This window comes from Pelobates fuscus, chromosome 6 (assembly GCF_036172605.1).
Source record: "Pelobates fuscus isolate aPelFus1 chromosome 6, aPelFus1.pri, whole genome shotgun sequence".
NCBI lineage: Eukaryota > Metazoa > Chordata > Amphibia > Anura > Pelobatidae > Pelobates > Pelobates fuscus.
Genome location: NC_086322.1, coordinates 79255128 through 79278287, shown reverse-complemented (window position 1 = coordinate 79278287; position 23160 = coordinate 79255128). Strand labels below are relative to the sequence as shown.

At 40.3% G+C, this 23160-nt stretch overlaps 1 protein-coding gene across 1 annotated transcript in view; it reads left to right on the top strand.

Annotated features, from left to right (window-relative positions):
* The window catches only part of RELL1 (RELT like 1), a 50340-nt gene extending 36619 nt beyond the window's left edge, over nucleotides 1-13721 (top strand). The window contains exons 5-8 of the mRNA XM_063459911.1: nucleotides 7454-7699; nucleotides 8878-9016; nucleotides 11135-11166; nucleotides 13509-13721. Of these exons, the coding sequence (XP_063315981.1) occupies nucleotides 7454-7699; nucleotides 8878-9016; nucleotides 11135-11158 (409 nt within the window). The 3' untranslated portion in view covers nucleotides 11159-11166; nucleotides 13509-13721. The remainder of the gene's footprint in view (nucleotides 1-7453; nucleotides 7700-8877; nucleotides 9017-11134; nucleotides 11167-13508) is intronic.
* The last annotated feature ends 9439 nt before the right edge of the window (nucleotides 13722-23160 follow it).

The window sequence follows — 23160 nt, the reverse complement described above, 5'->3', positions numbered from 1 at the left end:
CACCCTCAGCCTCACTATCCCTCACACCACCCTCAGCCTCACTACCCCCCACACCAACCTCAGCCTCACTACCCCCCACACCACCCTCAGCCTCACTACCCCCCAAACCACCCTCAGCCTCACCCCCCACCACCCTTAGCCTCACTACCCCCACACCACCCACAGCATCACCACCCCCAACCACCCCCCTCAGCCTCACTAACCCCCACACCACCCTCAGCATCACCACCCCCACCACCCTCAGCATCACAACCCCCAACCACCCTCGGCCTCACTACCCCCACCACCCTCAGCCTCACTACCACCCTCAGCCTCACTACCACCCTCAGCCTCACTACCACCCTCAGCCTCACTACCCCCCACACCACCCTCAGCCTCACATCACCCCCCTTCCCTCTCACATCACCCCCCCTCCTTCTCACATCACCCCCCCTCCTTCTCACATCACCCCCCCTCCTTCTCACATCACCCCCCCTCCTTCTCACATCACCCCCCCTCCCTCTCACATCACCCCCCTCCCTCTCACATCACCCCTCCCTCTCACATCACCCCTCCCTCTCACATCACCCCCCCCCCCTCACATCACCCCCCTCCCTCTCACATCACCCCCCTCCCTCTCACATCACCCCCCTCCCTCTCACATCACCCCCCTCCCTCTCACATCACCCCCCTCCCTCTCACATCACCCCCTCCTTCTCACATCACCCCCCTCCTTCTCACATCACCCCCCTCCTTCTCACATCACCCCCCTCCTTCTCACATCACCCCCCCTCCTTCTCACATCACCCCCCCTCCTTCTCACATCACCCCCCCTCCTTCTCACATCACCCCCCCTCCCTCTCACATCACCCCCCTCCCTCTCACATCACCCCTCCCTCTCACATCACCCCTCCCTCTCACATCACCCCCCCCCTCACATCACCCCCCTCCCTCTCACATCACCCCCCTCCCTCTCACATCACCCCCCTCCCTCTCACATCACCCCCCTCCCTCTCACATCACCCCCCTCCCTCTCACATCACCCCCTCCTTCTCACATCACCCCCCTCCTTCTCACATCACCCCCCTCCTTCTCACATCACCCCCCTCCTTCTCACATCACCCCCCCTCCTTCTGACATCACCCCCCCTCCTTCTGACATCACCCCCCCCTTCTGACATCACCCCCCCTCCTTCTGACATCACCCCCCCCTCCTTCTGACATCACCCCCCCCTCCTTCTGACATCACCCCCCCTCCTTCTGACATCACCCCCCCTCCTTCTGACATCACCCCCCCTCCTTCTCACATCACCCCCCCTCCTTCTCACATCACCCCCCCCCTCCTTCTCACATCACCCCCCCCTCCTTCTCACATCACCCCCCCTCCTTCTCACATTACAATCACCCCCCACACCATCACCTTCCTGTCACCATCACCCCCTCTCACCATCACCCGCCTCTCCTTCTCACCATCACCCTCCTATACACACAACACACTTCAAGCAGCTACCCCATACACATAGGGTCTCAGACAAAAATGCAAACATGCTCACAGAGACATACATTCACACTCAAGGATACTCCGTCAGACACACTCTCAGGCACATACACAGGTAAACTGTGCATCAATGTGTATATGTGACACTTTTTTGTTAGTGGGGCCTCATGTTTGAGTTTCGCCTAAGGCCTCATAAAGTCTAGAGCCGCCTCTGGCACCAATGTAAACACTGTGTTTACATTGGAAAGCCTGCAGGGACAAACTATACACACCAGAACCACTACATTAAGCTGTAGTTGTTCTGGTGACTATAGTGTCCTTTTAATGTAGGCGTAAACAAAACTTGACCTGTTTTTTTTTACATTTTTTACATTCACAGTGAAACAAGCACACTTTATTTAACAAGGATATCTTAATCTCATTTTGATATGAACTCATATTACATATATGACATTATCTTGATGACCCATTCTACAATTATATGATTTACTCAGTGCTTCACAGTGCTTTATATTTTCCAAATAAAGAGTTCAAAAATATAGTTCAGTGACACAAGCTTCAATTGTGCTACAATTAATTAAGCAGAAATCCTCATCAAACTCATCCCAGTGTAAAGTTATACATTGCGCTGGGGAAGGAAGAACTGCTAAATTAAACAAGTTATTGTTACTTTAACAGACCTGATTAAAATGTGCCTGTTCAAAACCAGATGGGACCCATTAAAATAGAATGGGGGCCAGTACTTGATCTGGCGAAGAACCCAGTGATACAAAAAAAGATACAGACTTATCATAGCTACTTATAAACACTTTCTTAATTGTCTCAGTTTGATATATAGTCATGAATTGCCCATTTAAACCTTGTTCTTGCCTTGTCTCATTGCTTGATTATCGACCCCTGGCTTGCTTTGCTATGTGAAATTTGGAGCCTCAGCTCCTTTGAACCCTAAAGTAACCTGTGAAGTTGCTCTATTTATCATTGGCTTCAGACCCAAGTTCTCTTCCCTCACTACTGTTGTGAATTGTCCTCTACCTCCACTGGTGGCTATTGACCCTTTCTATCGTTTCTGACTACTCTCTTGGATCACCTCTCTAAGCCTGCTGCTTCACTGGCTTCTCACCCCAGTTTCCATTGCCAGAGTACTCTCACGGAATGAGATTCCTTGATACAACTCTTGTCACTTCTCAGGCCACAATCATGTATCATCCTATCAACCATTACCTCACTCGTTTGCCCTTTGTTCCCAAGTGCTAATTTCACGTTAAACCTGTTTGTTGCCTCATTACTGTTTATTCTGCTAAAGACTCCCATTTTGCCAAGCCTCTCTGCTGCCTCCACTGTCAGCATAGGACAAAGTACACACCACACTGCTTCTCCTCTCTGGATCTTCCAAGCTTCTAAAGCCACCCACACACAACCTATTCAGTGTTATACCACATAGGTCAATGGTTATAAGTAAATAGCTACTTCTTGTCAATCCAACCTCTAATACTTTATCCTCATTAAATGATGTCTTGTATGTAATATTATTCACTGTTCTTGTTCTGTTATTGCCTAAGTTGGTTCTAACAAAGCTAACTCCATTGTGTATTGGTCAAAGTATCCGAGTCTATGCCAAGAGTGAAAATGTCAAGTCATTTTATTTTGCTGCCTAAACTACTGTGTCTCCTAATTGATGCACAGTATTATACCAGGAATCCTTTAGATGAATGTGTTATGCTGTGATGGTGTTAATTTAAATTTGAAATTCACTTTGAATTCTCAATTTAGTGAATGTAGCTGCGTGTCTGTAATAGTATGTGCACCAATTTTATTGCCAAAATATTTTTAAGTACTATTTTCACTCTTTCCTCTGCTTTTTATTTGGTAGAACTGGTGATTGATAAATAATCATATTCTTTAAATACAAACATTTATTAAAGTATTTTCTAAACAATTAACTGTGCCGTTATAATGATAGTGGTATGTGGGTTTATAATGAAAGAGCATTACTGCTGTATTTGTATTAGAAGGCTGGCCATGTGCTTTATGGTTCGCAAAGCCTCATTAGGATTTTCATTATTTTTCCCTAAACTGCTTTTTGTCTACAAGTATTTAAACCATCTCAAATAAAAGGATATTTATATGGCATACCAAAGGTTTATCCAGAGAAATAATTATTTGTGGTGAAGCACGTATCTAAGGGTTCAGGAGTCAATGTAAAGGATCACTATAGGGTCAGGAACACAAACATGTATTCCTGACCCTATAGTGTTAAAACCACCATCTAGCCCCCCTGGGCCCCTCATGCCTCCATAAATATAGTAAAAATACTACTGTATTCAAGCCTGAAGCTGTAAATCTGCATGCTGTTAGACTCAGGAGAAACAAGCCGTCTGCTGACATGTGGTAGCCTAATCCAATCACAGTGCTTCCCCATAGGATAGGACAGACAAAGAGGCAGATCAGGGGCAGAGCCAGCATGATTAAAACACAGCCCTGGCCAATCAGCATCTCCTCATAGAGATGAATTGAATCAATGAATCTCTATGAGGAAAGTTCAGTGTCTGCATGCAGAGGGAGGAGATACTGAATCACATTATGCTGTGCACAGTGCTGTCCTGTGCTCTGCTGAAAGTAGATCTGAGTGGATGGATGCATATTATGCCTCCATCAACTCCGAAGTCCCTCTGGTTCACTCTGAGTGACTGCAACTGGAGGTGTTCCTAGCTTTCAATGTAAACACTGTATTTTCTCATAAAATACAGTGTCTACATGAGAGAGGCTGCAGGGAGCTATAGTTCACACCTGAACAACATCATTAAGCTGAAGTTGTTCAGGTGACTATAGTGTCCCTTTAATAAATACATTTTTAGATTTTCTAAATTTTTCCAGAACCCTGAGATTACATTGTTTTCCCAGTGTGTTTTTCACAGTGTGCAGCACTGCTGTTCAGCGTCTCCACGCTCTGCATGGAGACACTGAATTTTTCTCATAGAGATGCATTGATTCATCTGATTGGCCAAGATGGCGTTTGGCCCACCCCTGTCCCACCTCCTTGCCGATTTCAAACGATCCAATGCTTTCCCTATGGGATTGGTGAAGAGGGGGCCAGCACCGGCGGACCCACGCAGAGCTGGAAATAAGGTAAGTTTATTACCTTATAAGGGGGCTTGGGGGGGGGGGGGGGCGCAAGCCACCTAAGTTGGGGTTTTAACGCTATAGGGTCAGGAATGTTTGCGTTCCTGACCCTGTAGTGTTCCTTTAAGTAACAATAAAAATAGTAATTGTGCTAGTTTCCTCAGATCAGTGTTGACATATGAATAAAGATGAATCCCACTGCAATTTGCAGCTTTACATGAGGAACTTGTATGCATTGTTTATTTTTTTTAATGCAGGTTATTGTGGATTCTCCACTACTGAAGGTTAATATTGTTAAAACAGAATAAGTGGAACGTGTGGTTGCATTTGTATATGAAAACGCACAAACAAGAATGCTGCAGTATTCAAACGTCTTCCTCTGTTTTACATGTGAGTGAGAGAGCACAGCTGTATTTGTTTATTGAGCATCAGTCTGAGAACAGTATTTGGTGTTTGAACATGACCGTACGACTGTATTTGTTTACGCTTAAATGCATTTCTGCAGAATATGAGAAAATGAAGGCACTAAGGCTGTCTGTAGCACTAAGAACTGGAGTTGATTTATGTCCATGTAGCCATGTAAGAGCAGACAAGCTCTGTGATTTACTCTCCAACCTGCAAACATGCATGGTTCACGGAATCCTGGATATGGTGCCTTCCTGACCTTGCTGTGGAAGAAGTGCTGGGCAGTTTGTGGAGATTTATCTATCTATGGATCAGTACAGCCCATAAACATGAAAAGATCTTTTTGATTCTCCGGCCGGTCCACTACAATTGCTCCCTGTGTCTGTCTCCACCCAGAGTGAAGAGCCCACCATCTGACAGAACGACTCACCAAGTAGTATTCTGCAGCAGAACATACCACACTTCCTTCAAGCCTGGATTTCTAATTATAAATGTATATGTGGAGGCCTTATGCTTTGAACAATTTTACGTACATGTTCTCATTTTATTGCCGCTGCCACCACTTTTCCCAGCAGAATCGGTGGATCCTTGCTGAACTCTGAAGATGTTAGCCATGTCACACGGTTTTGGTTTTATTTGGAAGTCTGAAATTTGGAGATAAGTACTCCAGCCATGCTCACCTTTAACCCCTGTCTTCTTTGTTATAAACTCATCTGCTGTCAGTTGACATGAAGATCATCCGCAAGGTACAAGTCCACAATCTACCAAAGACACAGTGGGAAAGATAGAAAACATAATACCGAACGTGATTAACACTTCAGATAAAAATCTGAAGTCACAGAACTAACTCGTAACATGTTTCAGGCCAGGAGAAGAACACAAAACTATCGAGGATAATAAATAGAACAAGTGTCAAGTAATGGAACAGAGTCTGGTTCACTGGAGACAGGACAACGACAAACCCGTAGTCAGGAATGTAATCAGGTCTGGTACGCAACAGGAAAAAGATGTACCCAAATCAGGAACAGCAGTACGATGCACTTAATTTATATATAGACCCAGACCCAGACCCTTGCATCATTGGTGCATGCACAGTTTCAGTATAGACACCAATAAGGATGTAAAAGGCACGAAAGCCGCGGCTTGTGTCCCTTAGTTGGAGCCTGAATGACATAACCTAGAAAAAAATTATACTGATCTAGACTGCTGTGATCAAACTCTGGTGCGACAGTATTTGAGCTAAGTCGCTGAATTGAAACAGCAGCACCAAAATTTAAACGAGTACCCCAGCACTGCGGCTGAAATTATGTAGATGCGTTTGTAACAGTGACATTTCTGACAGCTGCTTACAATCCTTCCTCCCAGTGCTTTATCATCTTAATGTACTTGTGCTACTGCCAAATTCATACACGGTGTTTCATAGTTCACAGGATGTAGTTCAAGCTTCGTATTTAATAATTTTCGGATTGTTCAATCACTGAGGTACACCAAAACAAACAGCCAGCCCATGTTTTGTTACGCTGATACCAGCATATAAAGAAATTGGCTGTTCGATTCGTTTATGTAAACACATGCTAACTGTTTAGAGTTAGTCTTATTTGGCTTTCATTTTGGGAATGCTATTTAATGTGAAATGGTAATTATCTAAACGTGAAGATATTTACTGCACACTATCCAGAATTGGGAAGTGTTTTTTCCTGTAAAGAAGCTTTTTTTCCCCCTTTCTGTATGTTATTTATATCAGTATGAATTCCCCCAGTGTGCTACTTAAATGTCCTTCTTACTCAAATTTTTATTTAAAAAATATATATATTTTGGTCTTGACAAGCTCCATGCTTGTTGCATGGTACTTACACACAGTTTTTGACTTTAAAGGGAACCTATTGTGCCCACCTCCACTCAATGTTGCAGAAGGGGTAAAAACTCCTTCTGTCACTTACCTGGATCCAGCTTCGATGTCCCTCGGAGCTGGCTTGAGTCTGCCTTCGCTCCTCGCCCATCAGCCAGCTAGCGGGGGAGACCTAATGCGCATGAGGATGTCCAGCGTCAGGCGACCAAAAGTCGCCTAATGATCTGGAAGTTCCTCTAGTGCTATTCTTTGCTTTGGTTGTTTTTGTTTTTTTGGTTATTGTCTCACGTTTTGTTATTGTGCATACACCTGCTTTCTGTGTATTTTTAGGATTGTAAATATAATGTATTTAAATTATTCTGTCTGTTGCACCTGGAGTCTGCTAGAGAGACAGAATTAATAATTTCAGCTAACTAAAAATGCAGAATTTAAATGTATTCATTTATTAGATTCCAGTTTAGAAACATAGACTATAAGGAGAGCAACGCTAATGTTAACTATACCCAAACAAATGCCGGAGGGGAGTGCGGGGGGGAATTGATGTCTTTTTTTTCTATTTTATTTTTTTGTTTAACACAGTTGTGTATTTTATTTCTCTTACAGCCCTACCACACCAAATACTCCAACAAGCCCAACTACTCCATATACTCCAGTAAGCCCTACCTCACCTACTGCTACTCCATCCAAACACACATGCCGGGGACAACATTTTCACACAGTTGGTGGTGTGGCTGAAAAGAATGTGTGCACCCGATGCAGCAATAAGCGATGGCAACTAATAAAGTCCCCCCCAAAACATAAAGAACCAAAGAAACCTCGCCAAGCAGTCACTGTACTATCAGTGGGAAGGTAAGAGATCTCTTTTTAATACCCTTTGTGGGCAGCCTTCGAACCTCCAGGAGTTACAGATTTACAGCAGTGGACATACAGACTATCCCACAGTTGTCCATGTAGAGATAGTTTAGCAAGCCAGCAACCAACCTGGCGGAGACTGAGTGAACCCCTCTCCCCACCTTCTCCACACCCCAGTTTCCTACTTATTGTTTTATTCCACAAGTCACTACTGATAAATCTAACACGAGACAAATCTGTATGACTTAACAGCACTGCTAGTTAAACTAAAAGTCATTGAATGACACTGTAACTGTCATGCCTATGCAATCACTTTGCATTTTTTTTTTTATAACCTTTGTATGAGCTAAGAGTTTCTGGTGACCTTTTTTACTCTTGTAATTAATTTAAAAATCTTCAATAAACACAAAAAAAAAAATGAAAAGAAGAGAGTTTAGCTAGTTACAAGGTGTACACACATTAACATATGTATTCTAAAAAGTTACACTGACAATGACCGAAACACCGTGCAATTAACATTCTATAACTTGGTAAAACATATAACACTATATCTGTCGAAAATAAAATATCCGTCAAAAAAAAAACCTGACCAGCATCAGGACTATGTCGTATACTATTGTGAATATTATGATTAAGGTTTTTCTTTTTTTACAAAATTTCACATTTTGACATTTAATTGCCAAAATAAAATAATATTCAAATATTGGTTCTAAAAATATATTTGTAGCTTTCTCTAAAAGTAATGGTTTTGTTTTTTTATTTTATTTATTTTTTATTTAAATGGTCAGTGACCAAACCATAATACATATGTAGGCCAAGTTTAAAACTGTCTTTTTTTTTTTTTTGGATAACTATATTATGTATGGTAAGGTCAGCTTTCTAACAAGACAGAAAGTATATAATTACTCTTACAGTGAGTTAGCTATCTTTCTAATCTATAATCTAGACTGTATGCTCGTTTGAGCAGGGTCCTCATCATCCTATTGTTACTGAAGCATTTTGTAATTTTCTCATTTATTGTTACATTTCCCCCTTATCTAATATCGTAAAGCACTGCGGAACAGACTGATGTTATATAAATGCCAAAAATAATAATAATATATTGATTTTACCATGTTACCAAGGTAATTCTTATTGTTGCAGTACTAGTGAACATGTCAACCTGTTTTTACCAGATTTAGAGTCACAAAAGTTGAACCAAAATCTAAGGAAAGAAAACGATTAATGTCTGATAGCACTGACATAACAAATTGTGAAGTACCTACAACCCCAGTTAAAGTTAATTCCAGGTCAAGAAGTGGCACAGAAACAGAGGTGAGTTAAAAAAAAATGAGATCACATTTTTATATAGCTATTTGTTGATGCATTAGCGGAGAAAACATATTTAGAATACCTGTAGATGAAGCAGTGTTAAACAGTGTGTGTATAAATGTATACAAAACAACTGTAATGCCTAACATTTCCAAACTGTTAATGTTACTATCAAAAATCCCAGGAAGGCATTCCAACTGCCATCTGCAGTTCTTCACAGAATACTGTCATTCTACAGCTATGAACAGGAAGATATGTGCCGGGGAATACACCAATCCCCTTGCCTTTTTCCTGTGCTTCTCAATGAGCTGTAGTACAGAAGAGGGGAAGGCAGTCGAGTGTTAGCAGAGTGTGCCTGCTACTTCCGTTAGCTCTGTGTAACTTACCGAAGACAACTTTTAAAATAGGGGGCAGAAACGCCTCCCTGACTGTCGCTCAGAAAGCCAAGGAGGCGTTTCTACCTCCAATTATAAAAGTGACAATTGTGTATTGAAATTGGCACTTTTATAAACTGTCCAGACTAAAAAAGCACCTCTGGCACACATGACTTGGACATAAACTGAATATTGTTAGCTCTCTGGAAAAAATACGTCCATTGTCACCCGATGTCATCGAACGTAATCAGTTTCTTATGTTGGTAGTGCTGTGAGCATGCGCGATTAGCATGCTTCTGATAGAAAACCTTTTAATTCAATGATTCACTATCTGAAAAAGCTGATTTGCGGTTTGCATTGCTCACCGCACATGCACTCAAGGCCCAACATTGTTTCTCTATGAGAGGCATTTGATTGGACCTCGGAGAGGTACCAGTGATACAGCTTGTTGACGGATACGTAGGAGGAAAGATAGGGGAGATCTTGGATTTGAAGTACGTTTTAATCTGTTTTACATTAACAAACAATAAACATATAGGTGAGATGAGCAAGTGACAAGAACCCAATAGGGCATTATAAAAAAAAAAAGAAAAAACATTTTTTACAATCAATAAACATTAAAAATGAGTTGGAGTAACCCTAATAGGTTAATCACTGCGTTTGGAGTACAAGGAAAGGTTAAAGGATCTTAACATGTATAGCTTATAGAAAAGACAAGACGGGGGAATATGATGGAAACATTTTAATACATAAAGGGAATCAACACAGTAAAGGAGGATACTATATTTAAAAGAACAACTACCACAACAAGAGGACATAGTCTTAAATTAGAGGGGCAAAGGTTTAAAATAATATCATAAAGTATTACTTTACTGAGAGGGTAGTGGGTGCATGGAATAACCCTCCAGCTGAAGTGGTAGAGGTTAACACAGTGAAGGCGTTTAACCCCTTAAGGACACATGACATGTGTGACATGTCATGATTCCCTTTTATTCCAGAAGTTTGGTCCTTAAGGGGTTAAGCATGTGTGGGATATGCATAAGGCTATCTTGGCTATAAGATAAGATAAGGCCAGGGACTAATTCAAGTAGATAGAAAATTGGGCAGACTAGATGGGTCAAATGGTTCTTATCTGCTGTCACATTCTATGTTACAATTTAAATGAGACTTTCATTATGCGTACACATTAGCAGAATAATACTGGGACTAAGGCATTTTTGTGAACATTATGTAACTGTATGTATATATTATAAAATTTCTGCTGTGCAAAAGTGTATGTTTTCTCAACAGACACAAGTTCGATTAAAGTTGATTAATGGGATTAGTTTACCAAAAATGTAAATATTGAATGAATATGCAGCCTCGTGCTGCATAACTAATCCATATTTCATGCTGAATAAACTTTGGACTAAAATGTATCTTAAATAGAAACATTAAGATTTAGATTTTTCATTTAAAAGCATTTTATTAAAAGAAATCCAATTTAAATTATATACATATATATTTTTAAATCTTTTTTTTTTTTTTTTACCCATATTTCTAATCGTTTTGCCTTTTAGTAAACAATCACCAGGGCCAGGGCTTGAATGTGAAGTAAATGATAGCGAAACAAAAATATAGCAAAAATTACAAAATAGTTTTTCTTTACAAGTGCAAGTTTGGACATAATTAAATTGACAGTCATTAATGCATACCTGACTTTGTACAGTGTTCCCCTTACATGATTTTCATTCTTGTTTTGTTTCAGAATCAAATCTCTGTAGAAACCTGAGATGTGAGGTATGTGATGCTTTAGTGCCAAGAATTTTAACTGAAGACGTGATCTTCAAAATAAATTTGATCTTGATGCGTTTTCTTCTCATGCTGGCTGTATTAACAGTAAGCAATACAAGGGCCTCTCGGTGGCTGCTTGATGTATTGAATGCAATCATCTTCTCTTTCAGTTTAAAGTTCTGTGTCAGCATTTGTTGGTCTGTGAAATGCATGGGTCAGTCATAGGCAAGGTCAGAACATTACATCAGTGTGCAATGAGAAAAAAAATACCATCTGCAGTTTACTAAAAATAATCAAGTATAAAAAACACAATATGCAGAATTCAACATTTTGACGCTAGAGATATTGAGTATATACAGAGAAATTTGATTTGTAAAACTAATGCAAACTAAACAAAAGTGCCATAGAGAACTAGACTGGGGACAATTGAGTGTAAAATGTTGAATTCTACAGTAAGCATACTCACATGCAGACACAGACATTCTCACTGACACACACAAGCTCATTGATACACAATCTCACTGATGAACATAAGCTCTCACACACACACAGCTTAATGTAGTGGTTTTGGTGTCTATAGCCTGTCCCTGGAGGCTTTTCAGTGTAAGCACTGTCTTTTCAGAGACAATGCAGTGTTTACATTGCTTCCTAGTGACACCTCTGGTGACAGTCACTCAGATGGTCACTAGAGGTGCTTCCTGTGTCAGTGCTGCACAGTGTGCAACACCTACATTCAGGGCCTCCACTCTAAAGACGCTGAATGTTCCCCATAGAGATACATTGATTCAATGCATCTCTATGAAGAGATGCTGATTGGTGTAGTGTTTGCAGCCAATCCTATGGCAAAGCATTGCATTGGCTGAAATCCTCAAGCTTGATGATCTCCGCCATAGAGGCAGAGCCAGTTGAGGGGAGACCAGCACGGCGTGGGGGAAAAAAAAGGTGAGGGAAAAACACTATTTTTAAACACACACAGATACAGACACACATACACACACACACACACACACACACACAGACAGACACATTATTGCTACCTGTGGGCGACCGCTGGGTAGTCGTACAGGGCAGACAGCGGGGTATGCTGACGGCCACAGGGGGAGCTGTGTGCTGTGATGGCGGCCGCAGGGGGGGAGCTGTCTGTACGGTCTCTGCTCCCCAGCGTGCAGCTTAATGAGACCGGGACCCGGACTCATTTAAGTAGGGCGCGAGGGCGGGGTAACAGAGCAGAGACATCACAGCTCCCCCAGCGGCCGCCAGCACAGCTCACAGCTCCCCCAGCGGCCGCCAGCACAGCTCACAGCTCCCCCAGCGGCCGCCAGCACAGCTCACAGCTCCCCACCCGGCCCCAGGTGCCGACGGCCCACCGGGAATATTCCCACTGTCCTGGTGGGCCAGTCTGGCCCTGATTGACACCGTCTGGGACATTTTGAAATTAAACAGTTTATTAACGGTCAAACCCCTTAAAGTAAGATGTTACACAGAATCTCCAAGTACCATAACAACTTAGTTGAGATGAAGTTGTTACGGTGCACATAGTGTTCCTTTTTAATACTTTTATTTTGATCTGAATACACAGGAACATCACATGTGTAGTTGTCAGTCAGCGGGCAGGTCTCCAAAGAAGGCTTAACACATTTCACACCTCCGTGGCCACTTACTCACAAGCAGACATCAGCCCAGCTGAAGTAATTCTGAAAGACTGTCATGTTTTTGAGTAAATCAGTTATTCCAGTGGTTCAGAATAATTAGACCAAGTAGCATAACGCTCACTATTTATGTATTGCAAAAAGTGAATCGGCTAACTATACCATCAACATTGACTTGTCTGTAGAGTGGCACAGGTATTCTTTTCCCTTTAGATCAGTGACTGCTAACCTTTCCCCTGCAGATATTTGTAAGCTTTTCATCCATGATGAGCAGTCAGCCTTCAGCCAACATGGGACATTTCATTCTCAAACATCTGCATTGCCAAGGTTAGTGTCACTGACACACATTATACGTCTTCACATTCTGGCAGCAAATTGCCCGAGTCTTCCCATCTGTGAAATTAAGTGGTGTGGGTTTATTCTGCTCTGTTTCATTTAACATCTCCCTTAAGCCCCTGGGTACACGTCCTAACTACATGCAGTTAGATGTGTTATCTTGTTTATACAATAGTTCTCTCCAAAGAAAAAACAGCATTGTTTTCTCTGATTTTTACCTCCCTCTTCTCTTGCACATACAATCCCATTGGGAATACAGTTGTTGTTAAATGCATTATTCTGAGTATTGTATGCCAAATGGTGTGAAAAATAAATACAAGCTGTGAGATGTTTGCAATAAAGCTGTGTCTACTTTCTTTGCAGGTATTCCAAAGAGGGGCCAATTTTTCGCATTATGAGAAGATATTCAAGCCGCATTTTTTTTTTAGTGTTGAATTTGTGTATGTATGGCAAGTGCTGCCTTTATCAAGCAGCTTATCCAAATCGTTTTAAAGCAATATTTCAATACCAAAAAAAAGAGACTAAACTAAGCCATTTGTACATTTTAGTAGTGGTTTTTTTTCCCTATAGATAAAATGTTTTTTTTTTTTTTTTTTTTTTAAAGAATGTAACTACATTTTCTTGTGGTTCAGTTATGTGTTACTTAATTTAAAGTCTAGTTTGATTTTGTAATGACGATGATCAATATTTGTTTTTAAAATTTCTTACCTGGCTGCTGCCTTTTTGATAAAAACTGTGTTTATGTGAAATGACTGGAATGTACTCCACACTCTGTTATATTTGTCATTTAAATAAAGCAGTTTAGTAGAGCACATGCAATCGTTTGAGGTGAAGGAACTGATTGCAGAACTGATAACTAGTTTGCATCAGACACTTGTAATACAGCCTTTCTTAGCCACACTCTAATAGCCCGAACGTCTAAAAAGTTTATTACACTTTGCTTTGATGACAATTTAAAACTATATCAGTTGTATGTGAACTTTTATTTTTTTATTTATCATATTTTACTTTAATTGATGCAATATGAAAGTGCTCAGATCTACTTGTACACTAAACTTCACTTTAGTTGGTCACACTCTACCCATTCACTCTGCTTTGCCCAAAGCCTTTACTTCCACAGATGAGATGGCTTTAATTACTTGGAGTTCTTTCTTTCTCTCTTATACCTCACATTCTATTCACCATTTTGTTGTCTGTCCAGAATAAATGTTTACATCTATACTGCCCTCAAGCCAACCAGTCTTCCAACCTCTTTTGTTAGTTACTCATGGTTGTGAAAATCCTAGTAATGAAACTTGCTTCTCTGCAGAGCTTGCTCATTTTCTGCCACTCTGTGCCTTGTAGATAAAGCAGACAGACCCAATTCTTGCTCTGAGAATACATACATGTGGGACAGTGATGGTGTCACCTCTCACTCTTAAGCTGCAGATGTATATTTTTCAATTTTACATTGTACATATTTTAGTTGCCTTCAGGTTATTGATAATTCCTTAATCTTGATTAAACATTATCCATAATCGTTTATTTTTTATTTTTTTTATAATCATGTTTACATTTTGGTGAGTAATTTTCATTTGTTTGTGATGATCACATTCTTGAAAACATATGAGTAACTGGCTGTAAATCTTCATGTCACTGAGACACGCATATAGCTAACATGTTTTAGTTCGTACTCTTTTTTTTTTTTTTTTTTGGATGGCTCATTCTGTATCAGTTTGTAAATTACCCTTTATCTTACTTGTGTCAGTAATACAAACATGTTCCTGGCACTATAGTGCTGGAACACAACAATAGATCCCTGGCCCCCCTCTCTCCGAAGATTAAAGGTGATTTTACTCGCCTTTTCTCCCATGCTGCGCTGGTCTCATCGAGGTTGGCCCCGCTCATATTAAAGCATTGTGAGATAACTGTGCATGCGTGGCAAAACGCAGTTGCGCCAGTCAGCATGTCCTCATAAAGATGCATTTCTATGGGGAACTACGCTGATCACCAGTACACAAGAAGCTCCTCTAGTGGCAGTCGCAGTGACTGTCACTAGAGTTGTACCTAGCCAGCAGTATAAGCACTGCCTTTTCTGAAAAGGCAGTGTTTAAAATGCGAAGGCTGCAGGGACATGCTGTAGACACCAGGACCATTACATTAAAGGGACATTATAGTCACCAGTGCAACTACATATATTCCTGACCCTATAGTGTTAACATGACCATCAAGCCCCCCTGGGCCCCTAATGCCTCCATAAATATAGTAAAAATATTACTGTATTCAAGCCAGAAGCTGTAAATCTGCATGCTGTTAGACTCAGGAGAAACAAGCAGTCTGCTGACATGTGATAGTGCTTCCCCATAGGATTGGCTGAGACTGACAAGGAGGCAGATCAGGGGCAGAGCCAGCATGATTTAAACACAGCTCTGGCCAATCAGCATCTCCTCATAGAGCTGAATTTAATCAATTAATCTCTATGAGGAAAGTTAAGTGTCTGCATGCAGTTGGAGTAGATACTGAATCACAGGATGCTCGTGCACAGCAGATCTGAGTGGATGGAGGCATATTATGCCTCCATCGACTCAGAAGTCCCTCTGGTTCACTCTGAGTGACTGCAACTGGAGGTGTTCCTAGCTTTCAATGTAAACACTGTATTTTCAGAAAATACAGTGTCTAAGTGAGGCTGCAGGGAGCTATAGTTCTCACCTGAACAACCTCATTAAGCTTAAGTTGTTCAGGTGACTATACTGTCCCTTTAAGCCGCAGTGGTTCTGGTGACTATAGTGTCCCTTTAAGGTTTCTAATGTGTGTTATATTGGAGACAGAGACACAAGTATTACAAGCAAATTAGGTAAATGCTCCACCACTGTGTTTAGGGTTAACCCCTTAATCCTGAATGCTGCCGAAATGCCTCATCTCTAACACTAACAGGGGGTTATTTACTGAAGTGAGAATTCCAGTTAGCATGCCTAACTAAAATATTAAAACTGAGACATTCTACAGCCTTATACATTGCCATCATGTCATTATTACATAACAAGTGGTATTTACGTTAATTCAAAATGATAGGAACATGGTTTATTTCTTAATAAAGTTCAAGGTGAAATAGATTAGCAATGCAATTTATTTTCGGAGTATAAATAGGAAACTCACACCATTCTGATCATTTTTGGATGATTGGAGTTGCTGCTGAAAAATGCTTTAATGATAGTCTTCAATTGTATTCCTGGCATAAACCAGCGCCTGCTATTCTCAGAAAATGTGTACTTTTTATCTAATGTAAATTGTATGAAATGTGTACTTTTGTTTTTGTTAAAAGAATTAATTGTGACAGGCCTATTTTTTTTAAAAATGTGTTTTATATAGCGTTGAACAGCACCATTTAAGGACTTTATAACAGTGTGTGAGTGTATGTATCAGATAAGAAATGTAGCTTAGCGCGAAGCCTTCTCATTGGAGTATTGCAATCTTGGTATGTGGACATTGAAGAACTGCAACATGCCTGTAAATTTCATATACAGATTTTTATCTCTGTATTATTTACCTACTATTTTAATTTGTATGTGCATGCTAAAAAAATACATTTTTGGTTTATTATTGTTTTTTTTTAAATTTTCTATGGTGTTCTGTTTCTTATTAAATGAGTTTGGTTCTTTTGCAGATGGTATTATTAATCTTGCAACTTATTAAACTGGACCTACCACCTACATATATATATTCTGAACACATCTAGCCTGTAGATTGCTTTTAATCACTAAAATTGTTATGCAAACATTTGGTTTAATATTCTGTATAAAACATACTGTAAAATCCTTTTCAATGCTTTACTCAATATACATACATTGGGCACGCAAACGTACTTTCTTTTACCCATGACCATATAGTTATGGGGAAAAGAGAGTACACCCTCTGTCAGTTCTATGGTTTTAATAATAACAATAATTTAGTAGGTCTTACATTTAAGTAAATACAACCTCAACAACACATGACATATTACATCTTGTCATGAATTATTTAACAATAGTAAATACACAATGGAGAAGACGTGTGATAAACTAATTACACCTTATGATTCAATAGCTTCAGGAGCAATAACGTGACGTAATCGTTTTCCGTATGACTTTATCAATCTCTCACATCGTTGTGGATTAATTTTGGCCCACTCTAATTTACAACATTGGTTCAGTTAATTGAGGTTTTCTGACATTTGTTTATGCACTGCTCTCTTAAGGTGCCTTCACAGCATTCCAATTGGGTTGTGGTCTGGACTATGACTTGGTCATTGCAGAACCTTGATTTTTTTTTTTTTAGCCAGTCTGTTGTAGATTTGCTGGTGTGCTTGCTATCATTGTCCTATTGCCTGACCCAACATCAGCCAAGCTTGAGCTGTCAGACAGATGGCCTCACATTTGACTCTAGAATACTTTGGTTTAGAGAGGAGTTCATGGTTAATTCAATGAATGCAAGGTTTCCACGTCCTGTGACTCCAAAACAAGCCCAAATAATCAGTCCTTCACCACTGTGCTTGACAGTTGGTATATGAGGTGTTTGTGCTGATGTGCTGTTTGTTTTTTGCCAAATGTGTTGCAGTTCATTATGGCCTAACATCTCTACTTTGGTCTCGTCCATCCAACGGACATTGTTCCAGACGTCTTGTGGTTTGCTCAGATGCAACTTTGCAAACCTATGTTCTTTTTAGAGAGAATAGGCAACCCTCCCAAAGAAACCATGCTTGTTCAGTGTTTTTCTCATTGTACTATCATGAACATTTACATTTAACATGCTAACTGAGGCCTGTAGAGTCTGAGATGTAACGCTTGTTTTTTTTTTTTTTTTTCTTCCAATTTCTCTGAGCATTGCACGGTCAGACGTTGGTTGAATTTGCTGGGACATCCACTTCTGGGAAGATTGGCAACTTGCTTTAATGTTTTCCACTTTTGAATAATCTTTCTCACTGTAGAATGATGGACTTTAAATAGTCTGGAAATGACTCTCTAACCCTTTCCATTAATTGCTTCTCTGAGATCATTGCTGTTTTCATTCTCCTTGGCATTGTGTTAACAAATACTTGAATGCTCCAGACCAGCAAACTGCTAAAACTTCGGCTTTTATAGATGTAGTCACACTTTCCAATGATCAATTAACTAACGGCATTTGATTAGCAGCACCTGTCTGCTACTTGGCCTCTTAATTCCTATGGAAGCGGTTACGGGGGGTACTTAGTTTTTCCCACATTGCTTCTCCATTTTGGCTTTATTTTTGTTAAATAAAAATGACACGTTGTAGTAAGTCATATGCATACTCCCTCACACACACACACACACACACACACACACACACACACACACACACACACACACATTCATATATTCACACAAACATTTGATTTTTATTTGGTACATTATCCCATTTGGTGCTGGGATCAGTTTGTGCACTGACTGCACAGCTTCCTGCATGTCTGTGCTGATGCCAGGGGTGGGGTGATGTTACATGCCAGGTCTTGGCATAACTACAGTGCTGCCAAGGAGCAGTTCATTCAGAGAACAGAGTTAATCCTGCAGCCCTCAAAGTCCGCTTACGAGGTCTAAATCTTCACCAACAGTGTTTGTATTACAAACGCTAAAAATGTTCCTTTAAATTTCACTTTGAACTCCCACCAATTCTCACTTCAGCAAATAAGCCTGTCCGTGTTAAAACCAAGAAACACCCATTATCCTTGGCATCATCAGGCGTGTTTGGTTAAGTCTAAAGGGTAATCAAGACATTGACCCCTTGCTAATTATGTCTAGAAAGGCAAAACTCTTCAAAATGATTTGACAAAAAACAGACTCCATACAAAGCTTTGTTGCAAGACAACTACAATAGACTATATTGGATATGGGTCACGAACTGTGTCTGTATGGGTGCAGTTCACTTTCTACAATGATTTTATGACTATAGTCCCTATAATGCAACCCCTACTTACACTATTGGTGCATTCCATGTAATGTGACAGGTCTCGATGACCAATATCTTAATGTTTTTTTGTTTTTTTTTGTTTTGTAATTTTTCCCTGATTTCCTAAGATGTTGCAAACTGTGTCTGGTTTGGCACAATTTGCCCTCTGAAATGTTTTTAAAAACTACTCTCCCCAAAATGCTCCAAGGTTTCACACCTGATATCAGGCCACGTGACCTATGGCGTCACAAACTGGGTCAGTATTGGCACAGTTCACTCACTACAATGATTTCATGACTACAGTCCCCATAATGCACTAAGCTCACGATATCGGGGGTCATGTGATCCATTTCCCCAATATTTTTTATTCCATTTACCCAAGCATATTTATTCCGTTTAAGCCATTTTTATAATTTAATCATTTTTGTTTTTAAATACATTCAAACATTTGCATGTCTATTTAAATTCACACTATATTACTAGTGATTGTCTCATGATGTGGCACCAAAATTCCAAATAGTTTGTCAGCCTATAACTATATTTACTTGACAGGTATACAGTTTACTGCCTACTTTCAAAAGCCCTGCATGGCGAAACGCTTTGTGGACTATTTTACTTGTATTAAATAAAGGAATATATACCACTGTATCTTAGTTTAGTGTGCTATATATTTCCTTTAAAGTTTCTTTACAAAACCATTTTCCCCACTGTACCTGGCATCTAGAACACTTTCTGCAATTGGACTGGCTGAAAGAATCCTTGGTGGGGATTGTACCGATTACGCTTGAATCAAAGAGTGGTTTGTCTGCTCCTCAGAATGTGAGCAATTTTTCTTGCAACTCCTGTTTTAATTTGAAATCGAGAGCACTATTGTTCTCTCTTCTTTTGCCTTTGAGCTCTATTTGTCTTCACAATAAGCTGGCCTGGAACATCTACAATGTATATACTGCAACTGTTACTTTGTTTTGCCGACTGGACCCAACAAAAAAATCCTAGGTGGGGATTGTACCAACTAAGTCTGTTCCATAGAGCGATGTGCCTGCTCATTAATTTGTGAGTAATACTCCACTCATTACTATTATCCAACCAGAAGCTTACAGAGAGCACTATTGTTTGTTTACTATTTCTCTCTGGTAGGGTTGGATGGTTCATACTTTGTTACAAAAGTAGCAAATCCCACCAGAATTTCCTGACCACATATTTGGCTGACAATATCCTGTTGTACAGTTCCCTTTTATAAAGACTGTTGCTGCTTACCATTACCTCACCAGTGGTACATTTTTGTTTCCATTATCAATATATATATATATATATATATCACTTTTTTTTTTTATATTTGTATATTTTAGGGTATTTTTTTATTCTATGCTCTTAATACTATATACATATAAATATATATTTTACTAGTACATGCCAAATGATTTTATATTTGGCGCAACCTCTTTTCTATTTTGTCTGGTGTATGAAGTGTCCAATTACATTAAGGTGTTGTTGTTTGCTTTGTTTTTCTTTAAGGAGCTATTGTCCCAAAATGCTAACAGGGTTATTTACAGTCAGGTCCATAAATATTGGGACACCGACACAATTCTAATCTTTTTGGTTCTATACACCAACACAATGGGTTTGAAACAAACAAGATGTGCTTTAACTGCAGACTTTCAGCTTTAATTTGAGGGTATTTACATCCAAATCAGGTGAACGGTGTAGGAATTACAACAGTTTGTATATGTGCCTCCCACTTTTTAAGGGACCAAAAGTAATGGGACAGATTAACAGTCATAATTCAAACTTTCACTTTTTAATACATAGTTGCAAATCCTTTGCAGTCAATTACAGCCTGAAGTCTGGAACGCATAGACATCACCAGACACTGGGTTTCATCCCTGGTGATGCTCTGCCAGGCCTCTACTGCAACGGTCTTCAGTTCCTGCTTGTTCTTGGGGCATTTTTCCTTCAGTTTTGTCTTCATCAAGTGAAATGCATGCTCAATCGGATTCAGGTCAGGTAATTGACTTGGCCATTGCATAACATTCCACTTCTTTCCCTTTGGTTGCTTTTGCAGTATGCTTTGGGTCATTGTCCATCTGCACTGTGAAGCGTCGTCCAATGAGTTCTGAAGCATTTGGCTGAATATGAGCAGATAATATTGCCCGAAACACTTCAGAATTCATCCTGCTGCTTTTGTCAGCAGTCACATCATCAATAAATACAAGAGAACTAGTTCCATTGGCAGCCATACATGCCCACGCCATGACACTACCACCACGCTTCACTGATGAGGTGGCATGCTTTGGATCATGAGCAGTTCCTTTCCTTCTCCATACTCTTCTCTTCCCATCACTCTGGTACAAGTTGATCTTGGTCTCATCTGTCCATAGGATGTTGTTCCAGAACAGTGAAGGCTTTTTTAGATGTTGTTTGGCAAACTCTAATCTGGCCTTCCTGTTTTTGAGGCTCACCAATGGTTTACATCTTGTGGTGAACCCTCTGTATTCACTCTGGTGAAGTCTTCTCTTGATTGTTGACTTTGACACACATACACCTACCTCCTGGAGAGTGTTCTTGATCTGGCCAACTGTTGTGAAGGGTGTTTTCTTCACCAGGGAAAGAATTCTTCAGTCATCCACCACAATTGTTTTCTGTGGTCTTCCGGGTCTTTTGGTGTTGCTGAGCTCACCGGTGCGTTCTTTCTTTTTAAGGATGTTCCAAGCAGTTGATTTGGCCACACCTAATGTTTTTGCTATCTCTCTGATGGGTTTGTTTTGTTTTTTCAGCCTAATGATGGCTTGCTTCACTGATAGTGACAGCTCTTTGGATCTCATATTGACAGTTGACAGCAACAGATTCCAAATGCAAATAGCACACTTGAAATTAACTCTGGCCCTTTTATCTGCTCCTTGTAAATTGGATAATGAGGGAATAACACACACCTGGCCATGGGACAGCTGAGCTGCCAATTGTCCCATTACTTTTGGTCTCTTGAAAAGTGGGAGGCACATATATTTGGATGTAAATACCCTCAAATTAAAGCTGAAAGTCTGCAGTTACAGCACATCTTGTTTGTTTCATTTCAAACCCATTGTGTTTGTGTATAGAGCCAAAAAGATTAGAATTGTGTCGATGTCCCAATATTTATGGACCTGACTGTACGTTGAAAACCGTAGGGAATTCAAAGTGAATTTCAATATTAAATTCTCCAGACAACTATGCTAACAGCTTGACTTTTTTGGTCTAAAGCTATAGTCACAGTTTTGGCTATTTTCTTTAAAGAAACGATCTGGTAACCACAACAACTTAATCTCTATTAAGTTGTTTTAGTGCCTGGAAATCTTTGCTGTCTTAGCTTAAGGCATTCCGCTGTATATGAATGGTGGTCCAGATGGTGGCCATCTTTTATGTTCTTGTGTCGCTTCTGTGGCTTCATTGTGGAAATCTCGGACTTTCCCCTGGTGATAGGCTAAGATTGCCTTATGATGTTTTTAACCTATGAGAACATAGGAATGAGAAAGGGACATACTATTTTTTTTTCTTCCCCTCGACCTGAGAGTAGACTACAGCAGAAACAAACACACCATTGTATTGGCTCTCAGGTCCTGAACACTCCCATACATAACCAGATAATCCCTCCTCTGTGCTTGGGAGATAATTGGATCAGGAACTGTACTAATCTAATCGAATTATCTCCAAGAACAGAGGAGGGATTATCTGGATTAGCTATCATGGTCCGAAGAAGAGCCTGTATATACCGACAATGTTAAAGAGATACTCATAAGCTTCGATACATAGCTGTAGCACTCATACCTTCAGATCCCGCACAGCTGACCAACTGCAGCGCAAGACAGCCCGAACAAGGAGCCCCTGCTACAAACGCTAACTCTCCTAGCCCCACAATGTTCATGCTCATGCTATGGTTTATAGAATACAGATTAGGCTAATGTAAATTGCCTCATGATCCCATAAACTCGTAGTCACCACTTTAACTTCACTGCACCATTGCCAATACTGCAGCCCTAGCGCAATGATTACTATTGTTATATCCAGATGATTATCATTGATATAGCCTTGTTAGCACTTTCATACTACGGCAAAGTTGTAT